The following is a 23,148-nucleotide window of genomic DNA, read 5'->3' on the forward strand; positions in this document are numbered from 1 at the left end:
CACGTCACCCACTCACCTGGACAAACCTTCGATGTCTCATAGGGAGGTGATTCAGCGGACACACATACACACACACACAAACCTAAGTACACTTTTATGTGCAAACACTCTTGTCTTCCTATATGTCTTCTTTCTCTTGCAAACACTGCCGCTCAGTTAACACGTGTGCTTTGCTGTGTTTAAACAGACACACACTCCTACATGCTAAAACACACACTGGCTTGCTGAGATGGGGGACGTGCCTGCATGTGTTTTTTTTTTTTCTTTTTTCTGAAAGCTGCTGCTGCCTACAGCACATTCCGAGACTATTTGGGCTAATCAGTGCCGCTCTCCACCACAGATGGTCCTTGACTGAATCTACCACTACCCTGCCATTAGTCATCTCGCCTTCTCTGCCATATTCATGCAACAACAACAATGTATTCCTCCCAAAACTTACCTTGACAGTTTGGGTTTTAATGGGTTTGTGAATTCAGTCATGAAAATGGAATCACTTGTGTGGTCACAGGAGTGCTCAGGAGGATTTTTTTTAAACTCCAGATGAGACACTAATGAGATGTATTGTTGATGATGCTTTTCTTATGAAAAATTGATACAATTGTGGATGACAGTTTATCACGCTTCCTTGGGATTTAAATGATATCTGTGGTGATCGTGAAGGATGATCCATTTAACAGCTACTATTATACTATTGGACAGTGGACAGTTATATATTTTTCTGCCATTAAGAGTAGATTTCTGCAGAGCAGAACTTTTTCTTGAACTGGGCAGTGCTCCATCTGAGATTTCTTTTTCTTTGTACTGTAGTTTTGTTTCGAGTCTTATGGCCCAAGGTCTTTTTAAGGACACCAACCCAACCTGATTTGCTGATCAGCCACAATTTTCCTCAGACACTCAGGAAAAGAGCAGATCAGGAGAAGGAAGACTGACGAGCACAAACACACAGCGTGTGTGTGGGCGCGTATGTGTTTGTGAGTATGATACAATTCTCTGACATAAAATATTGATGCCCTGTTTGAAAAATACATAATAAAAACACAACAATTCTGCATTGCCCAAATCTGCTCAGCTGGATTTGAATATTTTATAATTAGCCTAAAAGTTTAAAAGCTTTTTGTGCGAAATAATTCAACAGTACTAACACAAAGTATTTCTTTGTCATGATTGTCGGTAGGGATTTTGGTAATGGTCATGGTCCATCACTGTGAGGCTTTCCTTTCATGCCATTAAAACAGAAATTTAAGACATTAATCTATTAAATGTATTATTTAATTTTGGTTACATTTACATGTAATATTAAATAGACACTTTGCACTGCGTAACATGACCTGTGTTAAAGGGATAGTTCAACATTTTAATCCCTATAGTATTAGGAGTAGAGAGTGAGAGCGTTTTGGAGTTGTTGGATTGTGTATTTGATGAGTTTGATAAGGGAAACCAAGAAATCCCATTAGCCTCCATAGCGTAGCTCTGAGCAGCTCGCGGCTCTGCTCCGCCGTTCTAAAAATAGCCTGCACTGACAATTAAAGGTAACAAACCTACTCCTAACACTATAGGGATTATGGCAATGGGCCAAATTGCCAAAATGTTGAACTATCCCTTTAAATCTATATCACATTTTAGAGAAAGAAGGAGTAGGTTGCCACATCAGTAAACAAATCAACTTATTGATATTTGAGATGGTCAGAAATGATCCATCATGTTTCACTTACATCTCTCTGAACTGTGTGGATTAGTCAAATGAAATTACATTGCCTATAAACTCCTGTATTAATGACATTGTGAAGGCATAAATCACATTAGTTTTGGACCTCACATCCTTTTCAGAGACAAATGCACTATACGTGAAACGTTTTCTACACCTTCATTTTTTCCAGTATTTATTGAAATTTTCGCAGTTCATGTCCGGCGAATATCTAAATGGTTACAAAGGTAAGTGGTGAACTGCCAACAGGCCTTTTTAAGAGATTACGGTAATGATTAATTCACAATCTTCCTGTGGCAGTGGAAAGAAACGAAGACTTCAAAGCTGATGCACACAATTCCTATAGATTTTGTTGATGACTCACAAACACTCCGTCTGCACCGAGGCCGTGTTGGAGCTATATGCGTTGCAGCATCCTCTGTTCGGCACATTGATATCATAATGCTGAGATAAAAGGGAAGTAAGAAAGGGGGGGGGGGGTTCACCCACTGAAAATAATGACCCCAAACATTACAAGAAAAGACTCAGACAGTGACTTCAGAAATGTCTCAGAGGCACTGAGACACAGGATTATGTAAATTTACATAACAGCTGGAAAATGTTGCGGTGTTCTAAAATTGTATTTTTTTCCTAACATCATGCAGCCGTCCCCAGTCCGCCCCCCCCCCCCTCCCCACACACACACACCTCCTAGAGGGAGGCAGACAGCCACCCACCCTGTGTCCAGGATGTCACCTGAGAGCTTCAAAATAAAACACAGAAGTCCTGGCACAAAATGGAAGACAAACCACAAAAGCCTCGCGTGCACAGACATGCACATTCACTCACACACACACACACACACAAAAAACGACGTGCACACATCCTCATGTACGCACACACACACATGCAGGGTGCTGCTGTTGCTTCCAGATAAGTCTCTCTCCATGGACCAGTGTCTTTGTGCATCAGAGGGGGGGGGGAGCAGACAGGGAGAGGAACCGGGAGGAACAAACTCGTGTCGTTAATTTGTTTCAACTCATGACACAGTCGCCACCACCACCAAATCTTCCTGGAACATTCCCACCTCTCCGCACTCGTGGTAACCTTCTCATGCTCCCTACAAACCCTTTTTCAGGGTTTGCTACACTTGATTATTTGTCTTTTTTTCTTTCCTTTCCTTTCTTCTCCTCTGTCCTTCTCTCTGTCTTCCTCCTTGTTAGTGAGCATTGTGCTAAGAGGTGATATTAGTGCCTTTAGTGCTGTGCCAGGAATACTAACTCGCAGCTCCCTGGCATTTCAGCAGCCTCTGTGCTACCTGGGTCTGTACTGGCAGATTACTTAGGATTACATTTACACACACACATACACACGCACGCACACACATATAGACACACACAATGAGATGCACACAGACACAGAGTAGTCTTCCTTGTACAAGAGCACTCACCCTTAGTCAAATTGGCAGTTGTTGTTGGCTCACCCCTCAGCTGAACCACTATGTTCTCCAGCAGTCTTTTACTAGTGTAATTGCAGTTTTGGTTCAGGGATGAATCACTGATGTGGTTTAATGGCGTGGGTTGTAATGTTTGGGGGGCAAACAGCGAATGTGCCGTCGTCTTGCCTCGGCGAGACACAAAATATGAAAGAGAAGAGTGAGGGAGTGGGACCAAAAGATCAGAGGGAAAAGCGGATGAAGGTGAAGACGGGAGGAAATAGGTGGAGCGGGGCAGATAAAGGGAAAAAAGGGGAAGCGACTGAGGAGAGGATGCGTTTAACATGCAAAGTCGGAGGGCAGGAAAGAAGGAGGCGCGGGACAAAACAGGGGGGCAGGAGGTGCCGAGTGAACAGGAGGAGAGATCTCACACAGTGAAAGTAAGACACGGCCCCTGCTAGCTAAGATGAAGGGCTACTTTAATTGGGTTTCTGATGCCGGCTTAATCCTATTCTCCATATTAATCCCTTACAATGTACATAATCAAAACAAATACACCCATGGGGGGAGAAGCTGCTAATAGGAAACAGTAATACAGATCAAGTGTGCATGTGGGACACCTGTATAGAACCTTTGGGGACAAACTAAGGACAAGTCCCAGCCTTCAGCCCCCCTGTGCTGTGCTGTGGGGGTGGCAGAGGGAGTTCACCATCACACTTGAGACCCTTAATAATTCTCCTCCTTCTCCTCCTCATGGACTGTATATTGTGCTGCTGAAATGTAATTTTATTATCACTCTGTTCTCAAAAATGTCACAGAGCAACAAGTAGAAGCAGTCACCTTGCCCGAAAAATAAAATTACATTAGAGTGTAGCGTCGCTCAGCTGGAAAACATCTATCCTCCGTATACGCCCTAACCGTTGCTCGCCAACCCCTAGAGTTGTGTCTTTACTTCACGGTGCGTAATTTATTTCACAGTTAATTCTTTTCACTCTCATGGTGGATTTGATTTGAACTGTTTATACTGTAAGCCTTTCTATATGCTTTTTTTCCAAATGAATTTTCAATATTATTGAGTGGTATATGTAAATATGAAGCAGAGGGGGATGATGTTCCTCCTTAAGAACATCACATCGGTGAGAAAAAGCAATTGAACACTTTCAAATAATCTGCATTTATAAATGTAGCCCATATAAACACATATAAAATGGATAGAATGACCTTTTTTAAGTGCTAACACCCACTTCACTGTATTGCTCCTGTCCATACTGAATCCATCATTCAAACAGCTGCAGGGGAGGTTGGAAAAAGCACGGAAGCCCCTGGGCTAACAACAACATCAACAAAAGCTGACTGGAGGCCAGCACGGGCACGGGCAGACCTGGAGTCCAGTCAACGAAGGCGGATTGCAGGTGAAGGTTAGAGCTGTTTTGATGAATAAAAAAATACAAATAAAAAAACACTCAATGATTTTGGAGCTTGCTGTTTGCAAGACGCGTCTGCTGATGTGAAACATGCAGCGCAAAAAAAAAAAAGATCTCAGAAGAGCCCTGATCAAAGGGTTACAAAGTGTTTAGATATTCATCAGTCCACAGCAACACAGACTGTGTATAAATGTGGATGACTTAGCTCTGTGGCTACTCCTCTCTCTAGAAGTGGGAACCCAGCTGAGATGATTCCAGAGGCACAATGCAGAATGCAAAATGAGGCAAATAAAGAAATAAATAAAAACACAAAGCACAGTGTAACAAATAAAGATTTAAAGCCATCATTGGAGCTGGTTATCATGAGTCTGCCATATGCAAATCATGCATGAATCACGGTGTCCTGTCACAGACGCTACAGAGGAAGCACTGCTCTCCAAAAAAAGAGCAAATACTGTAAAAATAATAACAGCACCTGGTGTTCATCAAAAAGCACAGTGACAGTCGCAAACTAAGGCTGAATTGAACATGCAGCACTATGGTGTAAAAAGGGAACTGCACACCAACATGAAAACATCATCTCAGGAAGGTGAATAATGGTGGAGGGACTGGGAGCCTCGTGATTTGTGGCTGCTTTGCCGCCTCTGGGCATGGACGGCTCGACACCACCGAGGGGAAAATGAATTCCAAAGTTCATCGACATATCTCGCAGGATGATGTCGGGGTGGCCGTCCACCCGCTGAAGCTCAGAAGTTGGGTGATGCAGCAGGACAATGACCCTGGACATCAAAGTAAATCTACTACAGAATAACTTCAAAGAAGGAAAATCCACCTTTTGGAGTGGCCCAATCAGAAGCCAAACCAGCTGAAGAGAGCCACTCACACCTGATATCCTAAGAGTGTCTGAGACGGAGCAGCTCTGTAGGAAGAATGGTTCAAAATTCCTCCTTTGTGCAAGTTATTGATTCTTACAGAGGTTCGACCAGGTAGAAAATCCACGACTTTCCCCACCAGCATTTGGTGCATCATTAGCATGAGCGCATTGTGTTTGTCTATACTTGAGACTTAGATGAAGATAAGATCTCATTTTATGACCAATTGATCCAGAAAACCGCATCATTTCAGGGTTCATTTACTTTTATTGCCGATGCATCTATTTAGTGAGAAAAAGACAAAACAGAATACAATTGTTGGGATCAAATTCCCTATATTATTTGTTTTAGAAAAACTAGGTTGGTCTGGATCTTCATTATATATAACTGCTCAGTCACAGAACATTCTGCTGCTTTGAGAAACAGATTTTGCAGAAGTCAACTTGTGATAAACCTGCTCCGACAATCATGACGCTTCACAACATGAGGAGACGGAACTACATTTAGAAACACTTAGTCTGAACTCATCGCTGCCCTGCTTCAACAGGTTCCTGAGGGAGAGTGTGTGAAGAGCTATGCAAGTTTAATGCTTGCTGTTTTTTTTTTTTTGCAGTGGAACAAAGCCCAGAGTGTTGGTTTTCATCTTCTTCCTATACCCAGCAAGTAGAGCATGAGGAGGAGGAGGAAGAAAGGTAAGAAAACACTTTCTGTTTTTCACCCAAGTGTCTTAAGATTTGTCAGCAAACGGCGCCAGTATCACACTGTAGGTCACTCAGCAGGCTGTGAAATGACTTGTTGATCCCCAGGAAATGTGTACGTGCGTGAGAAACACAGAAAAACAGAGACAGAGAGAGGCAGTGATACCTGTATTTGCAGGTTTGCCATAAAAAAACCTTTTTCTCATGTCAGGCCTCTCACTGAAAGCGCCCTGCAGCTTCACCACCCCCCTGTCAAATCTATGGAGGGAAGCTAGAGGAAGAAGAAAAAACAGAAGGAGATGGATATCTGGACTATCAGTGGTGTCTGGCAAACAGGCAATTAACAGAAAAGGTATGGGGACCCCCAAACCACACACGCCACTGACCAGACTTCACTCAGTGGACACAGAGATGTAATGAATGTTCTGCTCTAACGATGGCAAATTAGATCAGTGGGAGATAGGAGTGAGTGCAGGATGAATGAAGGGAGGACTGAGTGCTGTCCCTTGCATGAAGCCAAATTAGCATGCACAGTAGATCTCTTTTATGGCATTGGCGCTGTCCGTGGTGCTGAAAAGATGTGGTTACACAACGGATAATGTTCCACTTGGACGGCGGGCAGGAAGTGGGGATAAATCTCTGAGGTAAAAACTGAGATTTCAGCAAGCTATTAGCTTTGTGTTGGGCCAACCTGGCAGGAACACGGCGGAGGAAAGGTGCTTAAAAGTGGCTTATTACCTCACACGTCTAATGACTACCATTTATAACAGCACAGACGCATAAAGTTTATCTTTTATCCTTATAAAAGTTGAAGCAGTTTCATTCTTCTAGTTCTAGTGTTTTAAATGTGTGTGCGTGTGGCAGAGATTGCCTGAGGATAAAGTAGAAAATGAAAAACATAGAGGTAAGTGAGTTTACCCACCATTAAAACGAAAATAAACAACAGTAAACTCTGCTCTACGAGGAGCAGACTAATCTCTGTATTGGATTGTCCGTCTTAAAACAAGAATCATAAAAAATAACGAGCAGATTCATCTTCGATTGCTTGTAGTTTCAATACTGAATGAAAACATTAAGCGCAAATTCTCTGCGGGACCGGGAGAAGCTGAAGGAAATGTTACCCGACGAATATTCATTAAAATTCAACAAGAGGCAGGCTCCGTGAGAGGTTAGTTTATTGGCGGGCAGGCGCATGGACACACACACATACACTGAGACACACACACACACACGCACACACACACACTCTTCACAGCTGGTGTGCCTTCCTCCAGCAGAGACTGACAGAAGCGGGGCGACCGCTCTAAGCTGCGAGCGCTCATCTCTCCTCTCCTCCACCAGCGCGTCTTTCACTGTTGACATAAAAACTTTGAAGAGGTGAGAGGCGAAACGTCAAGACGCCCACAAATCACCGTCGACAGCGCGCATCAACAAAGAAGAAAAAAAAGAGAGAGGGGGGAAAAGAGAAAAAGAGCCATCAAGTCCGAGGAAAAGCGGTGGAGCCGGGAGAAAGAGGGAGCTATGCCATCTCCCGCCGAGCAGAGCCCAGTCCTCCTCTGTTGTGTGTCAGAGCTGCAGCATGGTGTCTCTCTCTGGACTCTGGACCTACTGCCTCGCCCCCGGGAGACCTCATCATCTCTTCCTCACAGTCATACCGCTCCAGCTGCTTCTCCTAGTAACCGTCTCCTCCACCTCCTCCTCCTCCCCGGACTCCTGCTTCCCTCACCCGCAGCCTTGCCACATCCTCGCCCGGATAGGACACACCGTGCGCCTCGGTGCGCTCTTGCCGACCCGCCAGCCGGTACGGATACAAAACGCGCTCAACCGCGCCCTGGCTAGCCTCCGGCACCAGAGCGGAGGAGGGGGAGACACGACGACCTCCCAAACGCCTCCCCTGCTGCCCTACAACCTGAGCCTGGAGATGGTGGCTCGGTCGCCCGCGGGAGGGGACCCGGAGTCGCTGTCCCGTAGCGCCTGCCAGGACCTGGTGGTCAGGGGGGTGTCCGCCGTGCTCGCCTTTCCTCGCTCCAGGGAGGAGCTGATCCAGGTGGAGTTCCTCTCCTCTTTTCTGGAGCTTCCCTTCATCTCCATCCTGGAGGACACAGAACCCCTTGTGACTAAGGTATGGAGACAGACAGAGTGTGTTTCTGCATGTTCTTATGCACCTGTAGCAGAAATCTTTTTTTTTTTTTTAAAGAATAACAGAAAACACTAGAGTGTTTAATATTTAATTTTGTTAACTCTTTATGTGCCCTGCACTTGAATAAGCAGGAGGCTGCTGGTCAAACCTTTATCAGACAGTTGGAGGCTCAAAAATGACCTATTACCCTGTGGCAAGGATTTTGAGTTGGTGCAAAAGTCTCTTCAGCAGCCACATCTTAGTAAAGCTGGTTCCAGGCAATGGGAGAGTGTCAGGAAAAAAAAATAACTAAGGGGGATGATTCAGCAGAGCAATTATTCCTGATCACAATGTCATGAATTATTAGAATAAAAAAAATATAAGGAACAGAAATAGTGAGAAACATAATGGCGCAGATTAAAGCATCAATTGAGTGCCACAGATTCTTAAATTGCAGCACTAAATGTCTTCTTCCAGCAAAACTCTGATGTGGAGACTGATCTCAGCTGAGCTTTGCTGGTGAACCTGCAGGCCCTTCACATGCATGTTTAATATCTGGTAGCTCTGCCTTGGTGTTGGACTGAACCCTCCAGCCCTCCAGCAGCAGAGGTTTAAAGTGAAATGCTTTTTTTGTGTAAGCTCTCTTCTTGTGTATATGTGTGTGTGTGTGTGTGTGTGTGTGTGTGTGTTAATAGAGCCAGAATGTGTGTGTGTGTGTGTGTGTCTGAATGGGAGTGTGTGCATGCATGATTCAAGACGGCTGTGTTTTGGCACCTTTCAGAGTGAATCATTCAAACAGTTGAGATCCTGATAGATGGATGCTGTGGAGAGGTGTGGTGCCCACAGCTTGTGCTATTTGTGAGTGATAAGTGTGTGTGTGTGTGTGTGTGTGTGTGTGTGTGTTTATGTATGTTTGTATGTGGGTGGGTGGATGTGTGCATGTGTAAAAATTTGTAGATGGGCAATAAGCGTGTGTGTGTGAGTGTGTGTCATGTTAGTATTCCCAGCAGCAATCGAGCTGCTTGCCAGTCAGTCAATCCAGCTCCAGTCATATCCGCCTCTATCCAACTGAGCAGCCAACTGCATCTCTCTGTCACACACACACACTCACACTCTTGTATAGGGGCAACCAAAAAAACACACACACACACACACATCCAGGAAGGCACGTGCATGTAAGAAGGACAGTCAACTTTGGTAATGGTTCAACTGAGACACACAGACAGACACACACACATCAAAGAGGGAGGAGTGGCGGAGGAGATCTATAGTTCAAGTCTGAAATCTTTGTCCTGTCATGTTGCTTTGTCAACAATGGATTGCTTATTCGATTTCAATAAAGCTTGCATGAATGAGAAGTCGCAGCACTTGACGAATGTGTCGGCAATGTAAGGAGATAAGCAGGGGAGAGCAGAAGGAGAGAGAGAGAGAAGGAGAGAAGGGGAAAGAAAGGGGAGAAAGAGAAGAAGGGGTGGGCCTGGAAGGAGGAGAGAGTTTTTTTGAGCTGTGGGAGGCCTTTCATTTCTGCATAACTGTGCCAAGCAGTCACTGGGCAAAAGAGAAACAACCATCACTCTCGTTTCTCTGTGTTTCTCCCCTCTCTTCGGCTTTTTCAGTATTTTTAGCAATAATTTTTTCAAGCAGCTTTTTTCCACATAAATGAATGCCTGTTCTGGTGAGCTGCTGGGTTCTGTGCTCCACAAAAAGTGGCTGAGCCTTTTATTAAAACCATTTTCTACCCACCCTACCCTACACACCCCACCCCCAACTCCTCCACAGTGTCAGACAAGGTGATGTGTACCAGGTACCTGGCAGCTGCAACATCTGTTCAGTTTGTAAGTAGGAGAAGAAGAACTGGGGGGAGCTTTGAATAGTAATAGCGAGTGAACAGCCCAATGATTGACTCAGGTCAGTGAGTGGAAATAACAGAAAATCCATGGTCAACAGTCACAGAGAGTGAGCAGGAAGATCAAGAGAAATCAGAAGTGTTTTGAAACAAAAAATTCACAACGTTAAAATGGAAAGAGGGAATTTTACATATTAAAGATACCACTAATCCTCCTCCAGTCGTGTAATACTGTATAACTGTTGCTTAGGTAAAGAACATGGTCCTGAAAGGATGATTTCTGCAAAAGCTCAATTGTTTCCAGCTTCTTAAATCTGAGGATTTTCCACCTTTCTCTGTTTTTTTTATTACTGTAAATTGAATCTCCTTGGCACTGTGAGGTTGCTTTAGAGCGTGCTTAGACGAATCATGCAATTTAAAGACATTTCCTTCGACTCGAAAAATCGCAAAAGGGCGTTCTTCACAATCATCTGGCATTTTACATAGCCAAAGATTGATGTAACCACAAAAAACCAAACAAAAAAAAAACACTCAACTGCTTTATGGATAATAAAACAGAGAGAAGTTGCAGCTTTAAAAGAGAATGAATTTCAGTATGTGAGCACAGTGAAAGAGTGTGTTTCCTTTATCTAACGCTCCAGGGTGCAGCTCCATAGAAAAGGGAGCAATGTGAGAGGGGAAATAAAAGGAGGCAGGCAGGAGGTGGGACAGGTATTTAAACACACACAGAGAGGGCAGTGACGAGTGGGTTAGGTCAACAGGGAGGCAAATTGTTACCCTGAGCAAACAGGGAGAGAGTGCACTGGTTTCTCTGCTGATAGGGACAAACACACAAGCAGAAGATATGATTCTAATTAAAAATGCTATTTACATTTTAGCATCAGGAGGGAGGAGTGTTCCTGAGACAGGAAGAGAAGGAGGGCTGGAGAAAAGACGGAGACAAAACAGACACCGCTGCCAAAAAATATTTGTCCCAGATTGATTCAAAAAAAAAAAAAAAAAAGAGGAGGAGGGTTTTTTGTTTTGTTTGTTTGTTTGTTTGTTTTTTGGAGGGAGACTCATCACCCCACCCCCTTCAGTGTTTATTTTTTCTTTTTTGAAATGGTGGGGATTTTTCTGCAGGGTGTTGGGAATCCAGCCCATGTTTGGACATCAGAGAGAGACTGGGGGAGGCACTCATGCGTACACAGGAGGAGATTCTTGCCATGCTTCCTTCAACCTGTCAAGTAAATTTTACACAACTTTAAAAAACTGCACAAAATAAAAAAAGAAAAAAAAGGGAGAGAGCGTACCAGTCATGGGCTAAATAGACTTCGTCAAGGTCAACGAACGTGTGCACGAGAAAACAAACACATTCTTTCAAGAATTAATGAGTCGGTGGTGTGTGCTATCATTTCTCTCTAATATTTTTTGCCATATTTCCTCTGAAGACAAAAAAACAAAGACATGCACTTGGCACAGTGGTGATGGAAAGGGGGTGTGGGGGGGCATCATACAATGAGTGTGACATTTCTTGGAGGTGGTGATGATAGATATTTTCCAGACTACCTCTCAGCACACCCACAAACCCCCAGTGAAGGCTTGTCATCATTATGTACTTGAGGGGAACATTTCTCCCATAAATTATCACAAAAGTTCTTTTACTGTAAAAAAGAAAAAAAAAATCCTGCATTGCGGAAGGGGGAGAATTTTGAACAGCGGCGTAAAAGGACTGAAAAAGGACACGGACGGAGACAGACAGACAGACGGACGCCGGGGGTCGGTTGTCCGTCTGCGTCCTCCTCTCTCTGCTTAGTCAGACCGAGCTGTGGGACTTGGAGATGCGTCTCAGCAAGGAAGTGCTTATTCCTTCCAACCTACTTAAGCTAATTAGAACCACTGTGTGACCCCTAACTGTAAATCTCTCCCGTCCATCTATGGCAGGCCGGATGGGGGGGGGGGGGTAGAGGGGGAGGAGAGGAGACAAGAAGAGGGGACAGAGAGGAGGAGGGGAAAGAAAAAGGAAATGGGCTTCTAATTCCCATCAGGGCCATTATGGGCATTTGGGCAGGTGATTTGTTCATCAGAGGCCTCTGGATTGAATTAGAGAAAGAAATGAAAATGGACAGATTTGATGTTTAAGTAAAGGAATCCAAAAGTAACCTTAATTAGTCTTGAAAAAAATGACTTTTAAAATTGGTATTCTACGAGTATGACGGGGTGTGTTGGTAATAGCAGCAACAGTCGTGGTCTCTGAATGAAATAAGTTGGTTGCGCAATTGCCGACAGATTTAATTAAAATGAAAATCTCCATATGCAATCGTGGTCCATTTTTAATGCGGCCAGCCCTCTTTAAAAAGCACGGCCTCACCAAACAATTCTAGATTTGCTGATAATATCACAGAAATTATTTTGTGGATCATGATGTCTATTCCGGAAATGTATTAGTAGGCAGAGCTGAAGGAAATGGTTTTTGCTGATTCCTGAATGTGATTAGGTGAGAGGGGGTGGTATGGTGCGAATTCATTATTTGTCATTCTTCACAGTGGAGACTATGTTCCTGCAACTCACCTCACCCCCAGCTATACTTAATACTGTTGAAATACACCCTGAAATTCCTCCATGAGGCACAATATGCAGGACTATCTTTCAGAGTCTCATACTGAATGCCATTCATACTTCCCTTTCTTCTCTGTAGTTCACTTACCTCCATTATTTCCGTCTTAAAGGTTCTAATATTCCCTCCAATATAGAGGACACATTTTATTCATATTTCACACAGTCTCGTTTCTACCTACCTTGTTTTTTAACGAGCACTCCATCATACTGTATATACAGTGCTCAGATCCTGTTGCTTCAGCCCCTCACACTTTTTTTTGGCAGTGTTTTTCATTTCATCTGAAGTAATTTGTTATTTCGTTTATTCCCCCCTGCATCACAGCGTTAGTTGAATGCCCAAACTGCAAAACATTGATGTCACTGTCATTATCCGAAAAATATAATGGCTGCAATACACACTCAAGATATACTTCTGCACTGTATAATTCATGAGGTTTAGACTGTTTATGATTCAGAATAACCTTTATGGTTCTGGTGGGGGAACTACTTCCCCGCGTGCAATCTATCCATCCCGCATTCTTTAATGAAGTCACTCCTTTTTTTTAATGACATACCTCATTCTGCTTAGTAAAATGAAGATTAGCACAGTGAAAAAAAACCCAATTTGCAACTTTGAATGAAATTACATTTTAATCCAGAGACCCTGCTGAATAAGACGCATTGTGGCTCTGAGCTAGCCCCGCTCTCAAAGGACACACACACACACACACACACACACACACACACACACTGCACACCCACTCACTCTTAGTCACACACATCTGTGCACTCAGATACACAAAGATGGCACATGCACTTGTCCCACACAAATGTATACCTGCCTTTATGACATTCACATATACACGCACACTTGCATACAGTGTCTGCTCTGTGCTCACTAAAGGTTATTAAGCCTAATGAGGCTTTACAAGGCCATGCTGCCTTTAGTGTTTCCTTTGAGCCGATGAGGGGATTTGTGCCCCGACCACAGTGGATGAACGAGTGGATGGAGAGGGACAAAACTTGCACCAAGCCAGAGCCCCAGGCAAACTGACAGTTCGAGACAAGCTGGCCACTTAATGCAAACAGCTCAAAGCTTTTTCTTTATTAGTGTTGTGATGACAGTTCAGCGCAGTCTTGACTGAGCCAGATTAATTGAGCAGAGCAGAAACAGCAGAGTATGTGTTACCAAAAGGACTGTGGGCCTGTTTGAGCTGCTCAGTATGGCATTTGAGTCCGTGTTGTAATGTTTGGCTTGTGTTTGGCTTGTGTTTTCGCCTCTGGTGAAACAAATGTCTCCAGTAACTCCAGACCAGTACAACACGTCTCTATGGAGTTGGCAAAAAAAAATGAAGCAAGTGATGGATGGTGGCGGAAAGAAAGGAAAGCAAGGGGCTGCATGTATCAGGGAGAGAGGGGGACATGGTTGCCATTATAGAGAGTTAATGGAGGGATTGAGAGTGGTATGTTGGGATCAAGGAACGAAGGATCAAGGAAAGAAGAAGGAATCAGTCGTCAGGGAATAGTTGCAAGGAGGAATGAAGGGTGAAAGGGGGGAAAGGATGTTGTGGAGCAAGTGAAGGAGAAATAGAGAGAAAACAGGTGGGGAATAAGGGATCAGGTAAGACTGGAAGACATCAGGAAGTGTAACATGGGAAGGAGAGATGGAGCAGAACAGGAGGGCTGTGGAAGTAGGACAGCAAGAAAGAAGGGATCAAAGAAGAAACTGCAAAATTGAGTGTAAGAGGAATTGAAGGAACGATCAAGGTGGAAATGGAAAAAGCAGGCAGAGTGAAGAAAAAGAAGAGGAACCAGATAGGAAGAGGGAGTAATGAAGGATGAATGGGCGGTCAGCATGCGGAGAATAAGAATGATCGAGGGGAAAAAGAAGAGTAGGAGGAGCAATCAAGGAATATATGGAAGAGTTGGGGAAGAGGAAAAGAGGAATGATCATCAGAGAGGAGGCGGGGATTGAAGGAGGGATGATAGAGGGTGGGAGAAGATGGAGGTATGGAAGGAATGAGTGGCAGGATGGCAGGAGGCCTGGGTCGTGTGCTACCTCTTCCATTGAGGAGTTTGATGGAGGCAGTTTTTATCTAAACTGTGCCGGTTCATTAGAGGATTAGTGACTGATAACTTGGAGCTATCTGTGATTGAAAAACACCCCCACACCAACATACGCACATCCATACTGATAAGTTAGTGCACACACACACACAAACACACACACACACATCCTGTGCGTCGATTCTCATGCAAGCCTATTCAAACAGCACAAAAACAAAGGAACACACTTAATCATACAGCACAAATGCGTACTCGCCACATCTTACTGAGGTTACTTCCATGTTTCCCTCCCATGAAGCCGATGTTGTTAAGGGTGCAGCAGCTGTTTGTATTTGTATACATACGCGTGAATGTGTGTTATTGTGTCACAATATGTGGCAACAGAGGCAGAACATCACACACCTAGACCAGGTGGGCTTCAGTGATAAGGACAAACCTGGAAACAACAACCGCTGAACCCTATAGAGGCTCCCACAGGTCACAGGTGAAAGACAAGCAGACGGGAGCGGCAGACAGGAAGTAAGACAGGTGAGAAAAGGTGAGAAAGATGTGTGCTGATGTGAGATTAAACAGATGCTGACAGATGGCTGTGGGACATGGCTGAGCGAGTTGCCAACGCGACAGGTTAGCCAAACACCCGGGGGTGAAGACGAGAAAGTGGGGTAAAGGTCCAGAACAGGGGGGGAGGAAGAAAGACAGAGGATAAAGAGTAAAAGTGAGAGGAAGAGACGGTGAGAAAAACAGGCTCAGACAGACAGAACGATTCAGACAGGTGGAGAGGTGAGGAAAGAAAGACAGGCAAAAAAACAGGCAATAAAAGGAAAAGATGAAAGATATTTAAAGATGAAAGGAGGAAAAAGGAGGAGAGAGAACGTAACAGAGCGAAAGGCAGTCAGAGATGGAGTTATTTGAGAGGCGGGTGAGGCGTAGACAGGGGATTGAAAGATGGTGGACCCCAAGGTAACTTCTGTGTTCCTTCTGGGATATTTATGTTGGGAGTTGGCAAGAAAACCGTATGATTTAGAGCCCATCTGGATGAGCTTCAACACCACCTGCCCACAGAGGAAAAGCTGTCTGTAAGGAGACACACAACGGTGCACCGGTGGCATTCGCGTACACACAAACACAAACACGCGTTGTTTACATCACTTACACGTGTAGAAATGCAGCCATTTTTTTTTCCTCCCCACTTGGCTCCGGTCCAGCTCGTTGGATCCTAAATTGTCTCCTGATTGTCCCTTTACAACATTTTAAATCAGAGAGGACCCATTGTGTGGTTATTAGTCTCCCGCTTGGAAATCAAACGCTTGTTAGCCTAGCTTGCTAACTTTGCCGCACATTCCCAGTAGAAAGACTATTAGTTTTTGTTCATCGCACTACAACACCTGCTGAGTCACAGGCAGGTTTCATACTGTGCTGGGGTTTTCTCTGCATCAGAATGGATGGAGCGGGTCCAGTTAGCATTAGCCATCTGTGTTTCATGGGTAATGATGTCTAACTAGCCACAATAACAGGCATTTATGTGAATTTCCCAGGGTGTCATAGTGGACAGCTGAGGTGTAAAAGGCTGCGTAGAGTCTTCCTGGCGCAACTTTCAAGGGAGCAAAGTCTGAAAGAGTCAAAAAGTCCAGCAACAGTTGCTCTATACAGAACAACTTTGTTAGACCGGTGCATTATATAGTTTGTGGCCTTCGTCAGGGTCATCACATAAACATATTAGAGGCAAGGTCACAGACAGGGACGGAAGAGATAATGATTAAGTGGCTGTTGGTAATAACAGGCTATTTTTAGTCCCTAACCACACAGATGTTGTACCAATCAAATTACAGCAGTGACATTGTCAGTGGTACAATACATTCGTAATGACAGGAGAACATTGATATAGGAAGTGCTGTCTTATGGTGTTTACACAAAGGGCTGCAGTTCTTCACCTTTTCCCTTCAATTAAAGCCAAGAATCAGTAACTTCAACGTGATTGTTTCATTTAAAATGCAGCACAGAGAACATCTCTACCTGCTGTCTGACTTTACTGAAACTCTTCTTCGCCACACAGATACGTGCACTCCACAGTGCAGAAATACACACTCCTCTTGTAACAAACCTGTAATCTCCTGTAACTGCCATATACTACTTAGACATATTGCTGTAGATGCAATCATAAGCTTGCGCGCGCACACACACACACACACACACACACAGATGCTTTCACACAGGTACACTTGTACCTGCACAGTCGCAGCTTTGCTCCACATGTGCATTGATACGCTCGCACAGTCAGATTGTATCCTGGAGCATCCATCATACACACAAGCAGTTGTCATTTGTCGGGAAGTCTTGTTTCAGCTTAACTCTCTCTCTCTCCCACTTTCTTTCTGTACTGACCTCTGTGGTCGAGCTGCCTCCATAAAGCAGAGCAGAGCGGAACGACTGATAAATCCTGAGTGATATCCCAGCCTGACTACTGGTGCAGAGGAAACATCAAGACGATCAGATATTTATATGCACAACATCTAACACATAAAAACTATTTATGGGCTGGAAGAAGACATGCAGACATGATACAGCTGATAGAAGGAGAGTCTCTACCAGACACTGGGTTTTAGGGAACAAGATTTGAAAGGGAAAGGATTGAAGGAAATGGATGGGTGAATGAAGCAGACGAGACATTAAATGAGAGCTCGAGGGCGGGATGACACAAAACGAAAAGAAGAGACGGAGAACTAAAGGTAGAAAAAAAAGTGTGATAGAGAGAAGAGAAAGAGGATGTGATCAATTTTCCTTCCTCGTTGCCCTTCACAACAACAGAGGACAGACTGTCCTCCAGATAGCGCTAAAGCAGCTTCCCTGTCGCACTTATCTCATGCCAAGTCACGCTAGAGAGCGGAGCAATATTTCACTCTAATTCAGGTCAGTTGCATGCATATATCATGCATCCATCCCCGCGGTCGCTCTACCTTTTATTTTAGGGGAGAACTGAAGAACGCCATTAAATTACAACTAGTTATAACCCTCAGGGATTTATTAGACGACCCGGATCAGGCTCTATTTGGAAAGAAGAGACGTCTATTAGGATTAAATGACAAATAGCATGAAACACAAACAAATCATGACTTCATGGCTTGATGCCATCCTTTTTTCTTTTTTTACTCCATTAGAGGCTGTGTCCTCACTGAACTCCTCTAAGTTTAGTTATGCTGTTGATGCAAAATTGAATGAGAGATACAAATGTTGTGTTTCCAGTGTTGTAAAGAGGCTGTTGCAGCAGGAATCTGTATAGAACTGAATAGGATCAATATGTTCTGAGCTACTTCAGGCGAGGAAATGGAGCAGATTTTTAATCGAGAAAAATGTAATAGGCAGGAATAGATTTTTTTTTTTTCCCAGGTAAAACAGCATGGTGGCAATATATTTGAGGAGTGGAGTGGACATAAGGATGTGTTGGATTGTTATTCTGCCAGAGGAAGGCTGTTTATTTTGCTCCAGGCTTGACACAAGAGTGAACTGGCATTGAGGCATTAAGGTGGAATGGTTTGGTAGAGGGATTCCTTTCAGGCAGGACGGACGGGCAGGCAAAATGGTTGGTTGGAGATATCTTTCTCTGGCAGCTCACAAGTGAGGACTGCTGTAGAGATTTGTCAAGTATAACATAAGGCCGGGGAAGAGATATCTCAATTTTAGTTGAGATGCCTTAGAAGAGTGGAGTAAAATCTATACTTTGGCAATTTATGATGGTTTCTATAAATCATGGGATGATGCAATAGCCATTAAAGACAGAAAGTAATGACTGTGTCTCATCCATGCAGCTTTTGGGAGAAACACTTCTGCTGCCTTTCTGCACCCGCCTGTCTACATCAAGAAAAGGCAGTCAACAGTGTCTAAAAATATTCCTTTTTCCCACCATTTTCTATGAAGAGTGCTGTGAAGAGAGTATAAAAACTCTTTTAGGCTTCAACAAATGCCTCTTCTTGCACTTCTTGGATGTAGATAAATGTCCTTTACAAGGGCGTAAAAACTCACACCTCTGTCAATGCCAGGCCACGATGGAATATCATTAGCTATCAATAAATATGAATCAATCACAGCACTGAAGTTGCCAAAATACTTAAATCATTTTGAAATGGCTCAGTTCTGCCAACTTATGCAAGGCATTTCAAATTTATGACTCTGGGACTAGCTAGCTTAAATGCTGAATACTTAACGCACAGCTCTCCTGCTGGGAATGAAAAGTATGAGGAAATATTTTCAGTGAGTGATGAAGTCTGAAAGTCACAAGCTTTGAATGCTTTGAATTTAAATTACATATATAAATATAGACATTATACATCTTCAAAAATACATCATAAAATATATAATTTATGTGATATAAATATATAATAATAATTTTACATCTAATTTTACATCCAAGTCAACTTCCTCTCATGCGTTTTTTGGGGATTTGTTTGTTTGGCAGAAGACACAAAGCAAAGCTTATGACTCAGCACTGCAATTATTGCATTGGACATTCCAGTGGCAGTCGCTCCCAGACTTTGTTTAACAGTGCTAATTTTAAAGTGGGCGTGGTGGTACAGTTGAAGCGTTCATTGACAGCCGTGTCTGCTCTGGTTAAAGGATGCCTGATAGACGAGGGCATTCACAGTCTGTCCAGTCTGTGTCAGTCTCGATCAGGCCACCGTGAGTGGAGCAGCACTGTGTTGCAGGTCGACTGCCAAGGCTTTCCCGGCAGTGATGATGCTCTGCCAATGCTACCGTTTGTGTGCATATGCATCTATTGTCACAATGCTGGATGTGACAAATGTTTCAACATGGTCTGTGTGTGTTTGGGATTGTGCATATGGTGGTGATGTGATGCTTGTGTGCTTTGGTGTACATGCCCTGTCTTTTATTTGCCGTGCCAAACTGTGTTGGATCCAACTCCAAGTTGGCGAACTACTTTGATTCATCAAAATTTAATGTGGCAACTGGCAACTTTTACTTTGACTGTTGTTTCAATGTACACCTTAACATTTGGGTACAAAACAACAAGCTGAAAACACAAAGTGACCTATTCTCACCATGTAAGGTTGTTCTGTCAAACTTGTTTCATTCAACCATCAGATGACAGCATTAGCATTCACTTGGATTTGTGTTTCTTGTTGATGGTCATCAATTCTTTATTGATTTTTTTGTTTTGTTTTGGAGATCAATGTGTGGTTCTTTTGCTGCTACACTTGCTTCACTATGTTCATCAGGTAGTTGCTCAGTTTGTCTCTTGGTTTGTAGTTTTTGCCGAATCACCCTCCTGAATTGGTTTAAAATAATAATAAAAGTAAAAACAAAAACAAGTTAAAAATGATTTAAAGTGAGATGAGGGACATTAAATGAGAATTTTCTCTTGGTTATTGTTGGTATAAAACAAACACAGATCAGCTTTCATTAGCTGTACTGCTTATCCATTTGCTATCCTGTGACAGGGTTGACATAAAGAGACAGCAGCATGCTCACATCCATCAACTTAACTCTAATCACATGAAAACACACCGTTTTATTTGATGAACCTGTGCTATTTGCTAGAGTGAACCAAAATCAGTTTGAGGCAAGGATTTGTTTTCAGCATGTGCCTGAAACCTGTTTTCTACTGGTAACATGGACTACCCTGATCAAACGCTTTTGGATCTGGTCCCATTGTGCATTAACAAACAACATGCATGTACGTGTGAGTACTGTATATGGGTCAGACAGTATAAGGAGCACTGGTCAGTTGTAATTCCTTGCTGGCACTTAAAGGATGAGATATTGATCGCAGCACACACAACTTATTTTCCTGCTTTTCGTAAATCAGTTTGTGATTGACAGGTCCCGGGCCGAGAGCTGTCCATCCCATTGACTGCTGATTTCATCAGCATACCTTCCCTCCTCTCTCCTCAGGCAGCCAGTGGGTTAACCCTGCTTTCAAATCAGCATCAGACGCTTCTCTGAGAGCATTATTAACAGTGGATATTTTCCAAAACCTAATAATATTGCTTGTTTTCTCTCTATAGCTTGCCTGAGATTGAAGAAACCTAAGTGATTAGTTTTGCAGCAGCCCAAATCGCTTGGAGGTAGATTGTCAGCGAAGAGTGCAGGAGGTCCTCGGGACGAAAGCATTCAGTCCTCCAGCTATTTAATTACGAGGGCGGCAGACCCCTGGGTGCTTGGCTTCATTCTCCCACAGCAGCGGCTCGGCTAACAAACTGTGTTGCGTGCCTTTGATTGATCTGAAGCCATTTGAGGTGGCCATGAAAAGACAAAGGCAGTGACAGAAGGAGGGAAGGGAAAGGAGGGGGGGAGAAAAGGCCAGGGAGGTGGAGAGGACAGGAAGGGATGGAGGGAAGAAAGATGGAAGGAAGAGGATGGGGACGGAGAGAGGGGAGGGGGGCATGGAGGGAGGTGGGGAGGAGGAGGAGGAGGAGGGGGGGATGAGGGATGAAGGGGAGCTAGGAAGGATGGACAGAGGGGTGGTGGTGGGGCTGGTGCCTTTCCTGGCACAGCGTTCCCCTCCACACACAACATCCACACAAATACACAAGGACCCAGGAGGTGCATTTACACACAAGCCCACACAAAAACACACTTCGTTAAACTGTACTTAGGCCTTCCACAGTATCAGGGGAGCAGAGATGTGGGTGCATTTGCATAAGTGGGTATTATACTTTGAGCCAGTGGACAGTAGCGATGGCTAAAGTAGATAAGATAAAGCTTTCATTCTCTGGTTCTCTCCCTCCCCTGCCACACACAAACTCTCCATTTATTGCTTACTCTCCTTTTTTCCCCCCTCTCCTCTTTCTCACTCAGGACAGAAACCTTCTCTCATCCTCCACTTCCTACTCTGTCTTCCAGCAAACCACCCTCATCTACAAAACACACATTCATCCTATATATTTGTTGTGGTGCTAACATTTTCTTTTCTTCTTCTTTTTTTTGCTCCCTCAAACTTCTCTCCTTATCTTCTTTACTTAACTCCCAGTGTGAGAACTTTTTCAATTATCCCTGCCTCTACCTCTGAGGGTTAGGGACGAAGGCACGGTTTGGCAGGATGAAGAGTCCGCAGAGGAGAGAGGGAGAGACAGAGAGAGAGGCGGAAAAAAAAGAGAGGGATGGAAGCAGGAGGGGAGGAAGAGATGAGGAGTTGAGGGAGAGATTCCGCAGTGACTCCGTTCCAACAAGTCATCTTTCATTTTTATGACTTCAATCAAGTGTCCTTGAAGCCTAAATATACTCAGATCATGCGTTCTTATCCTGGCTGGAAGGCTGGGATACTGTATAATACCTGCTCTTTGCAATGTGTGCACAGATGACTGTCACTAATGCTGCCATATTAACAATCTATGTCCTGTCCATTCTCTGCTTTGGCACAGATACAAAAATGCACAGCTCCTCTATTTTTCCCCTCCATTGTCTCTCAGTATGTCTCTCTCTCTCTCTTGCTCTCTCATATATCCCCTCACGAACCTTTTATTCTCCCTCTCCTCCTCCTCCTCTCTCTCTTTCTTCTACACACACCCACACTCTGTATCTTTTCCTTGGCAGGAGACCACTGCAGTTTGTCACACACTGTGCAATATGGTACAGGTTGGAATCACTAAAAGAGTATTTCTATTTCCCTCCAAGAATCACTATGTAAGTGAAGGTGGAAGGGGGTTGTGAGTCCTCTTATCCTGGGAGTTGTGTTGGCATGGTCATTGGGCCCCGGTGGGGTCTCCGAAGGCAAATTGGCCCCCAGGGAGAAACTTAACTTAGAGCGATTCATATATAATTCCTGCTGAACGGTACTTTTCAAAATTGCATCACCGTGCCCAAACCAGAAAAAACGAGAGGGGAGTTCGCCTACGATTGTCTGAAAGCCGGAGCCAGACCTCCACTAAAACTCAACTCAAGCGCTCATGAGTGGCAATGGAGAAACCTGGAGATGGACAATAAGAAGGGACAACAGCCTGTCTGGTCTGTACTTGTGTGGTACTTTTGTTAAGTGACTTCTGTGTTTGTCTTGGCTCAGCCAGAACAAACACCCTCTTCAAGCACAAGGACTTTCAGAAGTGTACTCTGCACCAGGACGCCCCTGGGCCCCCGGTGACTGACGATTGACTTTGTGGTCACACAACCATCACATCTCAGGCGTCAGATCAGGATCCTCCTGAGCACCTTTCATTGGAGGTTTTCCTGACACATCCAGCTGGTAGGAAGCCACAAGGCATTGCAGACCCAGGATCAGCAGAGATTGCCTATCTCATCTGAGTGGGAAAACGCTCCAGGGACTCCCAGGAGGAACTGGAGAGCAGGGAGAGGCACATCTGGACTGCTTTTTACTTAACCTGCTGCCATGATAACCTGACTCCAGATAAGCAGCAGGAAAAAAAATGGACTGATGGATATTCCTTTCAGTTACTCTCCCCCTCTTTCTGATTGTGTCA

General features: G+C 44.1%; 1 protein-coding gene across 1 annotated transcript in view; it reads left to right on the plus strand.

Moving 5' to 3' along the window:
- Window positions 1-7,309: 7,309 nt before the first annotated feature.
- grin3ba (glutamate receptor, ionotropic, N-methyl-D-aspartate 3Ba) overlaps window positions 7,310-23,148 on the plus strand; it is a 67,881-nt gene continuing 52,042 nt past the window's right edge. The window contains exon 1 of the mRNA XM_085767183.1: window positions 7,310-8,235. Coding sequence (XP_085623309.1) covers window positions 7,693-8,235 — 543 coding nt within the window. The 5' untranslated portion in view covers window positions 7,310-7,692. The remainder of the gene's footprint in view (window positions 8,236-23,148) is intronic.

This window comes from Trachurus japonicus, chromosome 22, assembly GCF_045865225.1.
Source record: "Trachurus japonicus isolate A0001 chromosome 22, Traja_1.0".
NCBI classification, from domain to species: Eukaryota; Metazoa; Chordata; class Actinopteri; order Carangiformes; family Carangidae; genus Trachurus; species Trachurus japonicus.